We start from the raw sequence: 14,777 nt of genomic DNA on the forward strand, positions 1-14,777 counted from the left end.
GGTACAAGATGCTATGATAGGTTGTAAAATATCACTCACAGGAGGTAGAGTATGGCAATAGAAATACTCCTGAATCATTTGTGACCCTAGAAGGATGTCTCATTATTTTAACACAGCATTCAAAATGTCACTGTGTTTTCTTTTTTTATTCGCTCTATAAAGGAGACATTTTAGTACAAAAAGGTCCTTTGAAGACAGACACTAAGTAAGACCTATGAGTATGTAAAGGGCAAGGAACAGGAAGTTAACCTTGGTTTCTGACTTACATGGCAAAAAGATGATGTAAGCAATAAAGAGTGAGGGAGAGGAATTCGGTTCCTACGCTGACATGATGGAGAGTTGGGCCTACTTTTTCTTCTAGTAGGTGCAGGGTCTCTGGTCTAATGCCTAGGTCCTTGATCCACTTTGAGTTCTATGCAGGATGAGAGATGGGGTCTAGCTTCTTTTTATTACATATGGATTTCCAGTTTTTCCAACAATACTCATTGAAGAGGCTATATTTTCTTCAATGTATGTTTATGATGCCTTTGTCTAGTATTTATGTGAGTTTTTCTCTGTGTCTTCTATTCTGTACCACATCTTCATGTCTGTTTTGGGGCCAGTTCCATGCTGTTTTGGTTACCATAGCACTATAGTATATCTTAAGGTCTGGTATTGTGATGCCTCCTGCTTTACTTTTCTTGTGAGGATTGCTTTGGCTGTTCTGGGCCTCTTATTTTTCCAAACAAATTTCATGACTGCTTTTTTTCTGTTTCTACGAAGAACATCATCAGAACCTTAATAGGAATTGCATTGAATCTGTATAGTGTTTTTGGTAGTATGGCCATTTGACAATATTAATTCTGCCTAGCCAAGAAAATGGGAGATCTTTCCATCTTCTAAGTTCTTTTTCAGTTTCTTTCTTTAGTGTTCTCTAGTTTTCATCGTAGAGGTCTTTCATCTCTTTTGTTAGGTTGATTCCCAAATATTTTATTTTCTTTGAGCCTATTGCCAAGAGAAAACAGTATTTGATATTGGTAAACTTCCGAGAGTGAAAACTATATCAAGTGTTCTGATTTTCTTTTTCCCTCCTGAAATCTTCTTGAAATATCATTTTGAATACAAGATAAAGTGTTCAGAGCATCTTAACTTGTGATAACAGAGAAAATGAAGTCTAAAGAAAGAAGGCATGAATTCAAATCAGAGCAAGGAGCAAGCCAGAAGGCAGTCTTGGGCCTTGCAGGCTTCTCAGGGTCACTGTCTCCTTTCTAATGTCTTTGATGTCAGCAGCCCAATTGTGACTGGCACCTTTGGGAGGATAAATGAGGGTAGAGGTTCTGGAAGGGACTCCACAGACTTCAGAAAGATCTATGAAGGACCAGAGGGCCCGGACAGGAGAAAGAGAAAGCTTGCAAACAAGATTTCCGGTTATTGACAAAACACCAGGTGTGCAAATTCATTTCCGAGATCCTGCCTGATTAACTGGTCTGCTTTCCATTTAACTGTTGCCTGAGCACATTTCCAATACAAATAGACTCTTCCAAAGATGGAAAATTAAACAACTACTTAAGTGTCTAGGGTCAAGGTAAAAAAAAAAAAAAAAAAAATTTGTTCATGGTACCTGCATACAAAATGTGATGTGGTGCTACATCTTCACATGCAGACTCTGTACTAAGTCAGGTAAATTATAGATAAATATTCAAGTGATGGTGGTCAAATATTTTATCCAGCTAAATTTCTGTTAAATAACATATAATTGTGCCTAAAAACTCAGAGATATTTTTTACAAAATGAGAGAAGACAGTGGCGGTTACATGTGCTGATCTTTTACTCAAAGCATGTATTTCATATGTGTAATTAATGCAAATTGGTATAACAGAGCTCTGACTTCAGAGTCAGAGATTTAGGTTTAAATCCTGGCAGTACCATTTGTTAATCTGGCAAATCTATGAGCCACAGTTTCTTTGTAAAATGGGAAAACTATAATGAAATATGGAGTCCTTTCTGAGGCTTAAGGATTTAATAAGATGATGTAGTAAAGTACCTAGTGGTGCCTGGCACATACTAAGTCTCAGTGAATCTGTGGCTGATTTGATGATTAGGTTCATATTGCTTATAAATATGCCTGGGTGATAATTACTCTACGAATCATGGTTTTCTCACAGTTAATACTGGTCTATCTATTTCTTCTCTGATCATTTATCATAAATTATTTTAGAGATCAAGTGGGATACCACATATGAAATTATCATTAAAACTACTAATTTCTTTACAAAGGTGAAGCTTATTCATTTCTCCCTATCACCCCTGTGGGTTTATATCTTCTTGTGTTGCTCATGTGTCTTCTTACCACAAAGGCCCCAAGTGCAGGAAACATTGTTCTGGCTGCTTCTTACGTTAGAGAGGGACTTAATATACAGGGCATAATACAGGGGGCATGACAAATTTTGTCCCCAAAGAATTTTCTCTCTTCCCATCCTATTTCTTTCCTCCACTTCTATTTAAATTAATTCATTAGGTATTCAACTTCCTACATGTCACCTTTTCTCCTCTCCATTAGGCTTAGTTATAACAAAGTACCAGTAATCCTTGGTTCTCATCTTGTAATTTACTGTGTTCCTAAACAAATTAAGCTCTATATGCTCAGCTTTTTTAAAAAATCTGCAAAATGGGGACAATTAACCATCATCAGTGGACTGTTGTATGAATTAAATGAACACTGCAGGATTTATTGAAATGCATCAGGTTATAGATTCTCTGCTGTGCATTTAGTTCCAGGCTGTCTCCTGGGATTTGACTGACCTGTGAATAATGCGCTGACTCTGCAGGTAGTCCAGGGCCATGGCCAGCTCACAGATGAAGAGCTTCACTGTGTCTTCCTGGAAGCGAACGTTCTGCTGCAGGTGGTAACGCAGGTCCCCACCAAGTAAGAGGTCCACCACCATGAACATGTCCTCTTCATCTTGGAAAGAATACCTGAAATGGCATTAGAAAAGGAAGCATCAAATATCTTTACACACTGAGGAGTTGCAGAGGCAAAGGAGACCTTAGAGATCAGAGCAGAATGTTCTTGAGCTGAGAGCTCAGACTTTGGGAGTAAATGGTCTATCACAAGCTCCATGACCTTGGGTTCCAGTTTCTTCCTGAGAAAATGAAAATAAGAATGTCTACCATATTTGATCATAGTGAAGAACAAATAGGGTAAGTATAATATTATTATCAGGCTCAGCATATTGCAAGCACTCATTAACTGGTTTACATCACTATAAAGCCCAGGAAATAAGGAGAGCCCCCTTAATCTACATATTAAGCCCCCTTAATCTAACCATACTGTCACAGGAGGTCCACATAATATGAGTTACAAGGCTTCCTTAAGCCATTCTTGAGCCCATTTTTCCATAATAACAACTTTGCTACCCACCAATATGATAACAAACCATGTCCATATTAATAATAAGAAAAAGATTGCTGTAAAAAGGGAGCAATAAAAGTATGGTGAACAGTACAAGAAAATAATTTAGTCTTTGGGATGGGGAATTAAGGCAAGTTTCTCACCAAAGATAAAACCTGAGCTAAATTTTGAGAGATAGTGATTAATAAAACTGATACACACACACAAAAAAAAACAGGTAACATCTCCTGATGTTTCTGCTGAGTGTCTGTGATGGAGCTGGCTCTGAAGCACTCAGCAAGCATTTCCTTAGCTGGACCCCATATCACTGTAGATGCTCTCACTCTCACTCAAGGTAATCAAGGTGCAGCAAAGTTTAAGTGCCTCGCATAAGGTCGGAAACCAAACAAGTGGTAGAGCCAGAGGGTTTTCCAGGTGCAAAAGTGAATTTTGAAACAGGAAAATAGCATGTATTCAAGCACACATATGGGAGGGAACCTCAGTGGGTGGGGAAAAGAAACCCATTTGAATTTGTTCAAACAACAGGTATTGATCAAGAAGCATGAGTCTGGCAGAGAAGATAGCCCCGTGACAGGAGCACATAAATGAGTCTGTAGGTTCTGGGGAGTCACTGCAGGATTTTAAGCAGGATGTATGTCCAAACATGAGCTTCCCACCTGAAGAAGCGTGAGGCAGAGGGCCTACAAGAGGAAATGAGACACGCAGAGAGGAGAACAGACTCTGCCTTGTGCAAAGAGCCTCCTGTAAAAACCCATTCCTATGTGATGATTTGCTCTGTTTTGCTCAAAGCACAGACATGATTTCAGGTCACAATGAAATTCTATCAGCACTGTTTTGACATTTTTGTTTTCACATAATGTCACTTACATCATATTTTAAAGTTTTATTTGAATTAAAGAATTAAGTGCCTGCAAGCAGTACACAGGGATGCACATCAATTCCCAGTGATGAATTCTTTGCTTAGGAAATAGCCAGAATATCATTGATGGGACAACCGTACTTAGTACATTTTTCTACTTTATGATTCTCATTGTGCTGAAGAAGGAGGGGATTACTCACCAACAGCAGCAACAACAAAAAAGCAGCAAGGAATTCAGTGGAGCATTAACATAAGAAGGGCACATTCTACTGAAGACTAATAGTCCCTATGATTCCTTGTTCAAAACAAAACAAAATTTTGTTTACCTCTGAAAACTGATTCACACAGATGTCAGAAATTATGCTTTGGGGGAACTTAGAAACACAGAAAGTACTTTGTAAAAATTTGAAATATGCATACTTGGTGTCATCTTTTAGAAAAATGTATCTTTTATTTCCATGTAATTACTGGCTAGGCATCTTTACTATGGGAAAGTTGCTGGGTCTAGGCAACTTGGTTTGCAATCCCTTCAACTGCTCCAATCTGGGTTATGCTCATTGTGTTCTACAGGTCTTCCAGTAAGTAACATTGGGCTAACAAATAAATAATCACATCCAGGACATTAGGCTTCTTTCAGCTGTAGCACCAGGAAGCATGCTTGCTCAGGAGATGTGAGCAGTCGTTGGTGTGGGTGGCAGACAAGGGAGAATGGTGCAGTAGGTGAGGGCTGGTTATCAAAAGGAGGAAAAAGAGAGTGCTAGCCACAGCATAAGTAGCTGTCAGTGAAACAACTGACCCAGACTGGGTCAGCTCACAGAGCAAGTCTGATATGCTCCCTTCTCCCTGCTGTTAATTGTCTCAAGTCCCCAGGTGTGGGTCAGCAACCTGGTGACAGGTCAGAGGATTTCTCTCCTTTCATTCCACTGAACTCTACAGGGGAATAGTGGGAGTATTAAATTCAGCCTGAATGAGCAAACATTTTTACTGAAACTTTGCTTAAGCTATTTTTTTTTTAATTTGAAGAATAAAAAAAAGGAGCTACTTGTGACAAGTTAATAACAGTGTCCCATCATGTTGGAGATTATTAATCAAAGAAAGAAGAGGCCAAGGCAAGAGGCAACATGTTTCCCTTGGGGCCAGTATAAATATAAACTTATTTAGCCATGGAAGCAAGTTTGGCTGCTAAAAATCTCCATTTTTTTTTTTTTTTTAAGCTCACCAGATCTGAATCCCTCCATCTCAGATACTTAGCTCTCAGAAGAAGAAGATAAATATTTTATTTTCCAAAACTGCACCCCCCCCAAAAAAAAAATATGTGCAGTAACAAAATTTGGTGATACCTAGAATATTTAGATTCATGTAATAATCTGATTTATTTTAGATAAAAGAGTAAGAGCTTCTTTTTATCTCAATAATTTTTCACCTAGACTTAGTTGTCATATTTATGTAACTTTTTTGTTTTTTTAGTATGCTTTATCATGGTTTATCTATTTCTTAGTTGACAGCTCCAAAATTAACAACTCTGGTTCCATTGCACCTGAAATTTATTGCAAAGTTTATTAGTAAAAAAGGAGAAAATAAACAAAAGACCACCAGCCTACTCCACACTCTTTTTACCATGTCTGACCCAGACCACAGCAACAGCATACTGACTGTGCTTGCTCACTCCCGCCCCCAGCCTCCCCTTTCTCTCTATATACATATATATTATCTTGGGCCTCTCTAATCCATTCTCCACACAGTAGCCACACTTCTTAATTGTTTTAGCATACTACCCATCTTCCAAAAACTCTCCAATCTTTCCATAGATGACAGGGACCTATTCCATCTGGTCCTATTTATCTTCACAGCTTTAAATTGAAAACTTTCCTTTCATTTCAATTGGCAGTCTATGCCACCTTCAGCCTTGGAAGCCCATGTTGTGCTGTGCCCTAAGCCTGCACTCACAACGCTGTCCATGGCCTGGTATTGTCCACTCATCTTTCAAAACTCAGAAGTCTTCTCTAACACTCATATTAAGTTAAATATGTCTGTTATAACCAACTACATACATCTTATTCACAAAACTGATCATAATTTGGAAATATCTTCCCGTCTGCCTTCAGACCAACTCCTCTTCCAAGGCCATTAGGGTGCACGTCTGCTTTTCCTGAAACTGACGACTCAGACCCTGCACACTGCCTGAAATGTAGACTCTACAAAATGGACGGGGGGCGGGGGGATAGGATAATAAACTGACCAATGAACAAAAGAAAGGAAGAAGAGAAGCAAGCTTTGGGTGAGGCTGAGTTCTTTAGGTTCTACTTTTAGATATCAAATGGTTCTCAAATAAGTCCAAAGAGTCACTCATATGCTTGAAGCTGTCTTATGGAAACCATCTCGAGATAAATCTTACTCTGAGAATTGGAAGATATCTACAATATTCTCCAATGCTGGATTTTTCAAGTTTGGTTCATTGTGACAAGCATATTTTTAAAAGACAGCAAACAGACTGAATAACAGGATAATGCTATTAACATAAGAGTAAATATTATTTATGAAATTTTGTTTTTGTGAATACAGGGTGTCTCTGTGAGAATATCTAATGAGTTGTGATGAAAATGTAGATTCTTTTGCTATGGACTACAATCAAAAAGCTTGAAAACCAAGACATTAAAAGAAGAATCTACTTCATATTGTAACTGTTTCCCCAAATCCCCATTCAAACTGTACCCGATCAAGAGTCACTTCTGATATTCCCATCTAGCAAAGCAAAAGAAAATGCATGATTAACTCTAAAAGCTCTGAAGTTTCGTGAAATATGACTTGATTGATTCATCAAGGATATAACCAATTAAAAATATACCTAAGGAAAATGGAAAGGCTTCACACAGATCTCATATCACACATGTGAATTTGAAGCAAATCTCTTAGAGGAAACTGAAAGTCAAGAGTGGATATCTGTACATTGGGAATAATTTTATGCAACATGTACAAAATGTAGATATAATGTTTGTAGAGTGACTAGCACCTGGTGTGACACATAGCACAGTGTTAAAGAACTTGGCCCTGGAGCATGATTGCCTGTGTTCAAATCCCAGCTCAGTCCCTAACCTCTTTATTACTGAAGCAAATTCCATAAGCCCTTAGTGTTTTCATGTATGATGGCATACACCTCATAGGGTTGTTGGGAAATGAAGTCAGTTACAATTTATAAAGGGCTTTAAAATAGTGTCTGTAAGATAGGAAGTAATGATTAAATGTTAGCTACGATTACAATTACCTTTCTTCTGGCACTCTCAAATGTGACAGGACTATGGTATTAACCCAATCAATTTATCTTATAAAGTTGTCCCTATACTTTATATGAGGTAATTAAATGAAGATACTTTTGTCAAAGGCATAATTAAATGGTTCCCACTAATTTAGCTTTTACTATGCATCAGACACCATGCTAGGTACTTCATGTGCATTATTACGTTTAATTACTTCCAAAAACCTATAAGGTAAGTAGTATTTACCCCGCTTATGTTAATAATAAGAATCCTTAAAAAATTATTAGCAAGTTAACTCCATCAACATATAAAAAGGATCACATATCATGACCAAGGAGGATTCATATTAGAAAACCTAGTAATGTTATATAACTTTCTAATAAAGGACAAAACATACAACCATCTCAATAAACACAGAAAAAGCATTTGACAAAGGAAAACACTCTTAACAAATTTAAAATAGGTGGAATTTTCTCACCCTATAAAGGACAACTACAATGAACCCTGCAGAGAACATCATACTTAATGAAGGAAGACCAAATGTCTTCCTTCCTATGTTGAGAACAAGGTAAAAACATCTGCCCTCACTTTTTATTAGTACTAGAGGGGTTAGTGAAAGAAAGATAAAGGACATCCATGTTGGAAAAGAAGACGTAAAACTGCCCTTGATTACAGACAACAGAATTCTTCACATAAAACATCATAAGGGAATCACAAAAGAAGTATTAGAACGAATAAACAGGTATAATAGAGTTACAGGATACAAGATCAATATACAAACATCAATTATATATTTCTATAGAAGCAACAAATAATATAAAAATGAAATTAAGGGTATAATTACATTTGCAACAGTATCAAAAAAGAAGAAATACTTTAAAATGAATTTAATAAAAAAATGTAGAAGGCTTATACACTGAGAATTACAGAGTGTTGCTTAGGAAATTTAAAGAAGATATAAGTAAACGAAAAAACACTTTATGTTCATAAATTGGAAGTCTCAATATTGCAAATATATCAATTCTGCCCAAATTGAGCTATAGATTCAATGTAATCTCTAAATCTAACTTTTTGCACAAACTGAGGAGCAGACCCTAAAATTTATAAGAAAATTACAAACATCTATCATAGTCCAAAAATAAAAAAAAAAAAAATCAAACTTCGAGAATGAAAAAAGTAGGAATTTTCACTTCCAAATTTCTAAATGTAATAAATGTTATCAAGATAGTGTGGTGTTAGCAAAAGGATAGACATAACCAATGGGACAGATTCTGGCTCTGTAGTAGAGCACTTGCCTCCCACGTGGGAGGCACTGGATTCCACCACATGAAAGTAAATAAACAAAATAAAGATACTGTGTCCATGTATAACTAAAAAATATTTTTTTAAAAAAAGGTGAACATGGATTTCTATAGCATACATTACAATTAACGAAAATGAACCACAGACTTAGTGTAATTGCAAAATGAACAAAGTTTTCAGAATAAAATAGGACAAAATTCTGAGACCTTGAATTAGGTAAAAGTTTCTCAGATATAATATCAAGAGCATAGTTAACTGGAAAATCGATAAATTAGACTTGGATCAAAATTAAAAACTTTTGTATTTCATTAAAGAAATGAAAATGAAAGGAACCGAGTGGGGAAAATATTTGCAAAATACATAAATAATAAAGGATTATATTCAGAATTTTCAAAGAACTACAACTCGGTAATATTACAAACAACCCATTCTAAAACATGGGAAACACATTTTACTTAAAAAAATATTTATGCATGTATAAAGATTCTGAACAACACTAGTCACAAGTAAAGTGCAAACTAACCACAATTTTACACCCACCTGAATGGTTATACTAAATATGACAGACAATAATAAGTGTTGGCTAGTACAGAGAGAACAGGGAACCCTCATACATTGCTGGTGGAAAATGTGAGTGCTGCAGTCACTTTGGAAAATAGTCTGTCAAAAAGTTAAACATAAAACTATCATATTGTTCATTCATTCTACCCCTAGGTGTCTACTCCCAAAATATGAAAACATACATCTGTTGTAACAATTGTACACAAATGTTCATTACATCCTTATAATAATTGCCAAAAACTAGAGAGAAACTAAATGTTTCATTGGCTGATGAGTGTAAAGACAAAATATGGTATATCCTTGCAATGAAGTACTACTATTCAGCATTAGACATGAAGGAACTCCATAAATACATATCACTGTATGGACGAACCCTACATACATCATACTAAGTGAGCAAGCCAGACACAAGACTACAAAATTATAGTTCCATTTACATGAAATTACCAGAAAAGGCAAATTTATGGAGACTGAAAATAGATAAGTGGTTGTTTAAGGTTCAACGTAGCAGTAGAAATTAACTGTGAATGGGGATGAGAGATCTTAGTGGGAAATTGAAAAAGCTCTATCCATGATTTATGGTTGTGATTGCATCACTCAACAAAATTACTAAAGCTCATTGCATTGTATACTCTGAATGGGTTAATTTTATGATACGTAAAAGATGCCTTAATGAAGTTGTTATATTTTTTATAAGACATTACACACACACACACACACACACACACACACACACATATATATAAAAGGAATCACAGTGTAGAGAGGCTAAACTGTTGTTCAAGAATTACATGTTAGGAAATTGTGGAGCCAGTACCATGTCAAAAACCCTGCACTTAAGGCACAGGCTGAGCATACCATAGTCAATGAAGTTCAGTGATAAACAGCATCCAAAGCTCATAATAAATCTCTCCAGCAAATAAGATAATTACTTAAATGTCCTTTAATTCAATTCTCAAAATTTAATTTATATGCCTTCTGAGTAGTCTCATTCTCATGATGGAACATTTCTGATTTTTAGTCTGTTTTTAAGAACCAACTTTGTCCTAGCTATTAAAACCATAGAACAGTGAAACCGCATTTTTCAGACTTTGATCAGAGAGTGCTCACAGCAGGCTTTTCACATCTTAAGAGAAGCATTATCCCTCCCAAGGAGAGATCTCTGAGGACGAGGCAAGGAGGAAGTTAGGGTACACAGACCTATTAGTTAAGCACAAAGTTAAAATCTTAAAACTTTTCTTTAGAGCATGGGCTCTTTATACTTCTTTCTTTGTGGTTCTGTAATAATTTCCCAAGGTACATTTAATGTGAAATTCATTTAAAAATATTATTTCATCAAATTCACCATAACACAGAAAACCTATTTGCAGAAGTCAGATTTCAACAGTCTATACAAAATATACTCATTATTTTTTTTAAGTGAAGTACCACAGTATGGCAATACTGTGAGGTACAAGAAAGGTTAATGTCTCCGACAACATGAGAACAAAGTTGAGATAACAACCCAAATTCTCTCTGCTATAACTTTGGAGGAAGGCAATTTACACTCTAAGCAAGTGTTTCATGACTTCTACCCATTAATGTATGCAAATAGGAACGTCTCCATCAAGGTTTGATAAGGGTCTCTGTTGGGAAAATGTGGGAAAATGGGCGGGCACTCATGTATGCTCTGGATAGAGGGTCATTTGCTGACACCTCCTTCAGGACAATTTGGAAACTAACTCCTTAAAAAGCACATATTGGCAGTTGTTTTGGGGGGGGATTGGCTAACTCCACTTGGCATTATCTTCTCTAACTCCATCCATTTATTTACAAATGCCATAATTTTATTCTCTTTTATTACTGAGTAATATTGCATTGTGTATAAATACCACTTTTTTAATCCATTCATCTACTGAAGGGCATCTAGGTTGGTTCCACAGTTTAGCTATTGTGAATTGTGCTGCTATAAACATTGATATGGCTGTGTCCCTGTAGTATGCTGTTTTTAAGTCCTTTGGATATAGACTGAGGAGAGGGACAGCTGGGTCAAATGGTAGTTCCATTCCCAATTTTCCAAGAAAAAGGAGGCTGATTCATAGTGGGATAGGGAGAGGGAACATGGGAGGAATAGGAGAACTCTAGATAGGGCAGAGGGGTTGGAGGAGAAGGGAGGGGGCATGGGGTTATTAATGATGGTGGAATGTGATGATCATTATTATCCAAAGTACAGGTATGAAGACATGAATTGGTGTGAATATACTATGTATACAACCAGAGATATGAAAAATTATGCTCTATATGTGTATTTTAAAATTGTAATGCATTCCGCTGATATTTATAAACAAACAAATAAATAAAAGCACACGACAGCCTGGAAGTGTAGCTCAGTGGCAGAAAACTTATCTAGCATGCACAATGTAAAGCCCTGGGTTTGACCACCAACCAGCACCATCAAAAATGAGAAGAAGGGAAAAAAAAAAAAAAAGACTTAAAACTCTATAATTTCATTGCAAGAAATTTTCACTATAAATATACTTGAAAAGTATACCAGGATGTACTTGTAAAGACACTTTTTATTATATCACATAAATATTTTTAAAAATTATACACCCATCAGTAGGGGAGCATGTAAATAAATTCATGCTGCAGATTATAAAGCAATTCCTTAAAAGAGGCAGGTCTATATTTTGATCTTAAAATATTTCCAAGATATTAAATTATGAAGGCAAAGGGAAGAAAACAATGTTTATACTACAGTATGTGGTAATATATAAAGATGCTCAGTGTACATAAAAAAGATATTTTAAAAAACAATATATGCACAAATACAAAATAAAAATAGATATATTTCATAAATATGCTGCAATGTGCATGAAACTTTTCTGCAAAAAATCGAGTTATCTAGATGATTGGATTATAACTCTTTTAATTATATTTTAAAAGGCAAATAAATATAAGAAAAATATTCCTTCTACTCATACACAATATATGTTGTTGCCTCATCAGGAAAGGAACTAACAAAGACAAATGAGCTTCTAAATTGTATAAATCAACTAGGCTAGTGGTTTTCCCAGTTAATATTCACATTTCTCTGATTATTGTACAAATATTTCATTTAAAAAAAAGCTTTTATAAAATGTTTGTGTCCTATAGATAAATTCAAACAAGGTGATTTTTAAATCTTTTTTCCTATAGATTCCCAGACCAACTTTTCTTTTACTCCTAGCTAATTTTTGTTGAATAAACCAAATCATTTTTGCTGTAGCATTTCCAACACTTGGTATTTTTGCAAATTGCATTCGTGTCATGACTCGCTACATGATCTAAAACTCTCTATACTCTGTGAAAATTGTGGCTAAATCAGATTCAAGTTGGATTTATTTTTTGGCAAGACTACAGATGATATTGGGCACTTTTATCAGGAGGTAAACAATGATGTCTGTTTTGTGGTAGTATCAGACATTAATTGTTATTGCCTAATGCCAAAATTTTCTTAGGGTGGTGAAATTTAATTTCTATCATTCTCCTTCATATTTTATCTGGAGTACTTTTATAAAGAGAATCTTGATTTCATCAATTATGTGATTACTCTGAGGCTTATAAATGAATAGTAAAATAAATGCTTAAATCTTTCCTTTACTTACCACTTTTCAAAATGATTTGTTGGTTTCCTGGAATCCTCCAAAAGCAATTGAGACTTTATAAAAATACAGATGAACTCATAGAAGTGAACACAAAGCATTTTGTCCTTTTATGTTTGGCTTATTTGACTTTGCAGACTGTTTTCCAAGTATATGCATGTGATAGCATACATGAGAATTTCATTCCTTTTAAAGGCTGAATAATATTCCATTGTATGTATATACTATATATTGTTTATATATTAATCTGCCAATGGATATTTGGGTTGTTGCCTCCCTTTTACTATTGTGAAATGCTGCTAATAACATTGGTGTAAAAGAATCTGTACCAGTCTTTGCTTTCAATTATTTGGGGTGTATTTTAGGTATATGCATAGAATTGTTAGTATGGTAACTCCATATTTAACTTTTTTTTTTTTTTTTTGTACCAGGGATTGAACTGAGGGGCACTTGACCACTGAGCTACACCCTCAGCCCTAATTTGTATTTTATTTAGAGACAGGGTCTCACTGAGTTACTCAGTGCCTCACTCTTGCTGAGGCTGGCTTTGAACTTGCAATCCTCCTATCTCAGCTTCCCAAGCTGCTGGGATTACAGGCATGCATCACCATATTTAATTTTTTGAGGAATTGTCAAGCTTTTTTCTGCAATGGAAGCATCATTGTTCATTTCCATCAGCAATGAACAAGGATTCCAATTTCTCCACATATTTTCCAACACATTTAAGTTTCCATTTCTAAAATAGTAGTCATGCTAAAGAGCATGAATCTCATGGGTCTTGGATTTGCATTTCTCTAATGTTTAGTAATGTTGAATATCTTTTTCACATACCTATTGAGAAGTAATCTTTTTTGATAAATCTCTGTTCTGATTCTTCATTGATTTTAAAGCTGGGTTACTTCTCTTTATATTATTGGGTTACAGAAGAGTTTTGTACATTCTAGATGCCAATATCCCTTTCAGATGTATGGTTTGCAAATATTTTCTCTCATTCTCTGTGTTGTCTTTTTATTTCTTGATAATGGTTTTGAAGTGCAGAAGTTTTTAATTTTGATGGTGTACAGTTCATCTTTTTTAAGCATTTGTCCCTTTTATTTTATACCTAAGAACCTAAGAAAAAAGGGTCTAATGCATGGTCTTAAAAAAAACACTTCTATTTTTTTTTCCTAAAAGTTTTATACATTTAGCTCTTTCATTTATGTCTATTTTTTATTTTTCATTAATTTTTTATGTTGTGAGATAGGGGGCCCAATTTCTTTTTCTTTTTCTCTTCGTTTTTTGCATTTGACCATCCAGATGTCCCACCACCATTTGCTGAAAATACTATCCCCCCACCCCAATTGAATTTCCTTGATACTTTGATAGTTTGGTTAAAAGTGAGTTGACTATAGTTGTGAAGGTTTTAGACTCTCAATTCTGTTTCTGGACTATTTTTATGTCAGTATCACATAAATACTGTCTTGATTACTGTGAGTATATAGTAAGTTTTGAAAGTGGCAAGTGTGAGTCTTCCAACGCTGGCATGTCTTTTCAATATTGTTTAACTATCCCATGAACTTCTTAAATTTTGGATCCCTTGAATTTCTATGTGAATCTTAAGATCAGTTTGTGAATTTCTGCAAGGAAGCCAGCTAAAATTTGGATAGAGATTGTGCAGAATCTATAGGTATATTTGAAGTCACATTGCTTGTTCAGTTAACAGTATGTTCTAGAGAGCAGACATAATAGTGTATAGAGATATCTGTTATTCATTTTCCCATCTCTGTGGTGCCAGAGTGTAAGTATAT

The 14,777-nt window shown here is 35.4% G+C and overlaps 1 protein-coding gene across 1 annotated transcript in view; it reads right to left on the reverse strand.

Annotated features, from left to right (window-relative positions):
* Stk32a (serine/threonine kinase 32A) overlaps window positions 1-14,777 on the reverse strand; it is a 93,012-nt gene that overhangs the window by 63,571 nt on the left and 14,664 nt on the right. Inside the window, exon 3 of the mRNA XM_076855945.2 lies at window positions 2,782-2,955. Within this exon, the coding sequence (XP_076712060.1) occupies window positions 2,782-2,955 (174 nt within the window). The remainder of the gene's footprint in view (window positions 1-2,781; window positions 2,956-14,777) is intronic.

The sequence above is a fragment of the Callospermophilus lateralis genome, chromosome 5 (assembly GCF_048772815.1).
Source record: "Callospermophilus lateralis isolate mCalLat2 chromosome 5, mCalLat2.hap1, whole genome shotgun sequence".
In the NCBI taxonomy this organism is placed as follows: Eukaryota; Metazoa; Chordata; class Mammalia; order Rodentia; family Sciuridae; genus Callospermophilus; species Callospermophilus lateralis.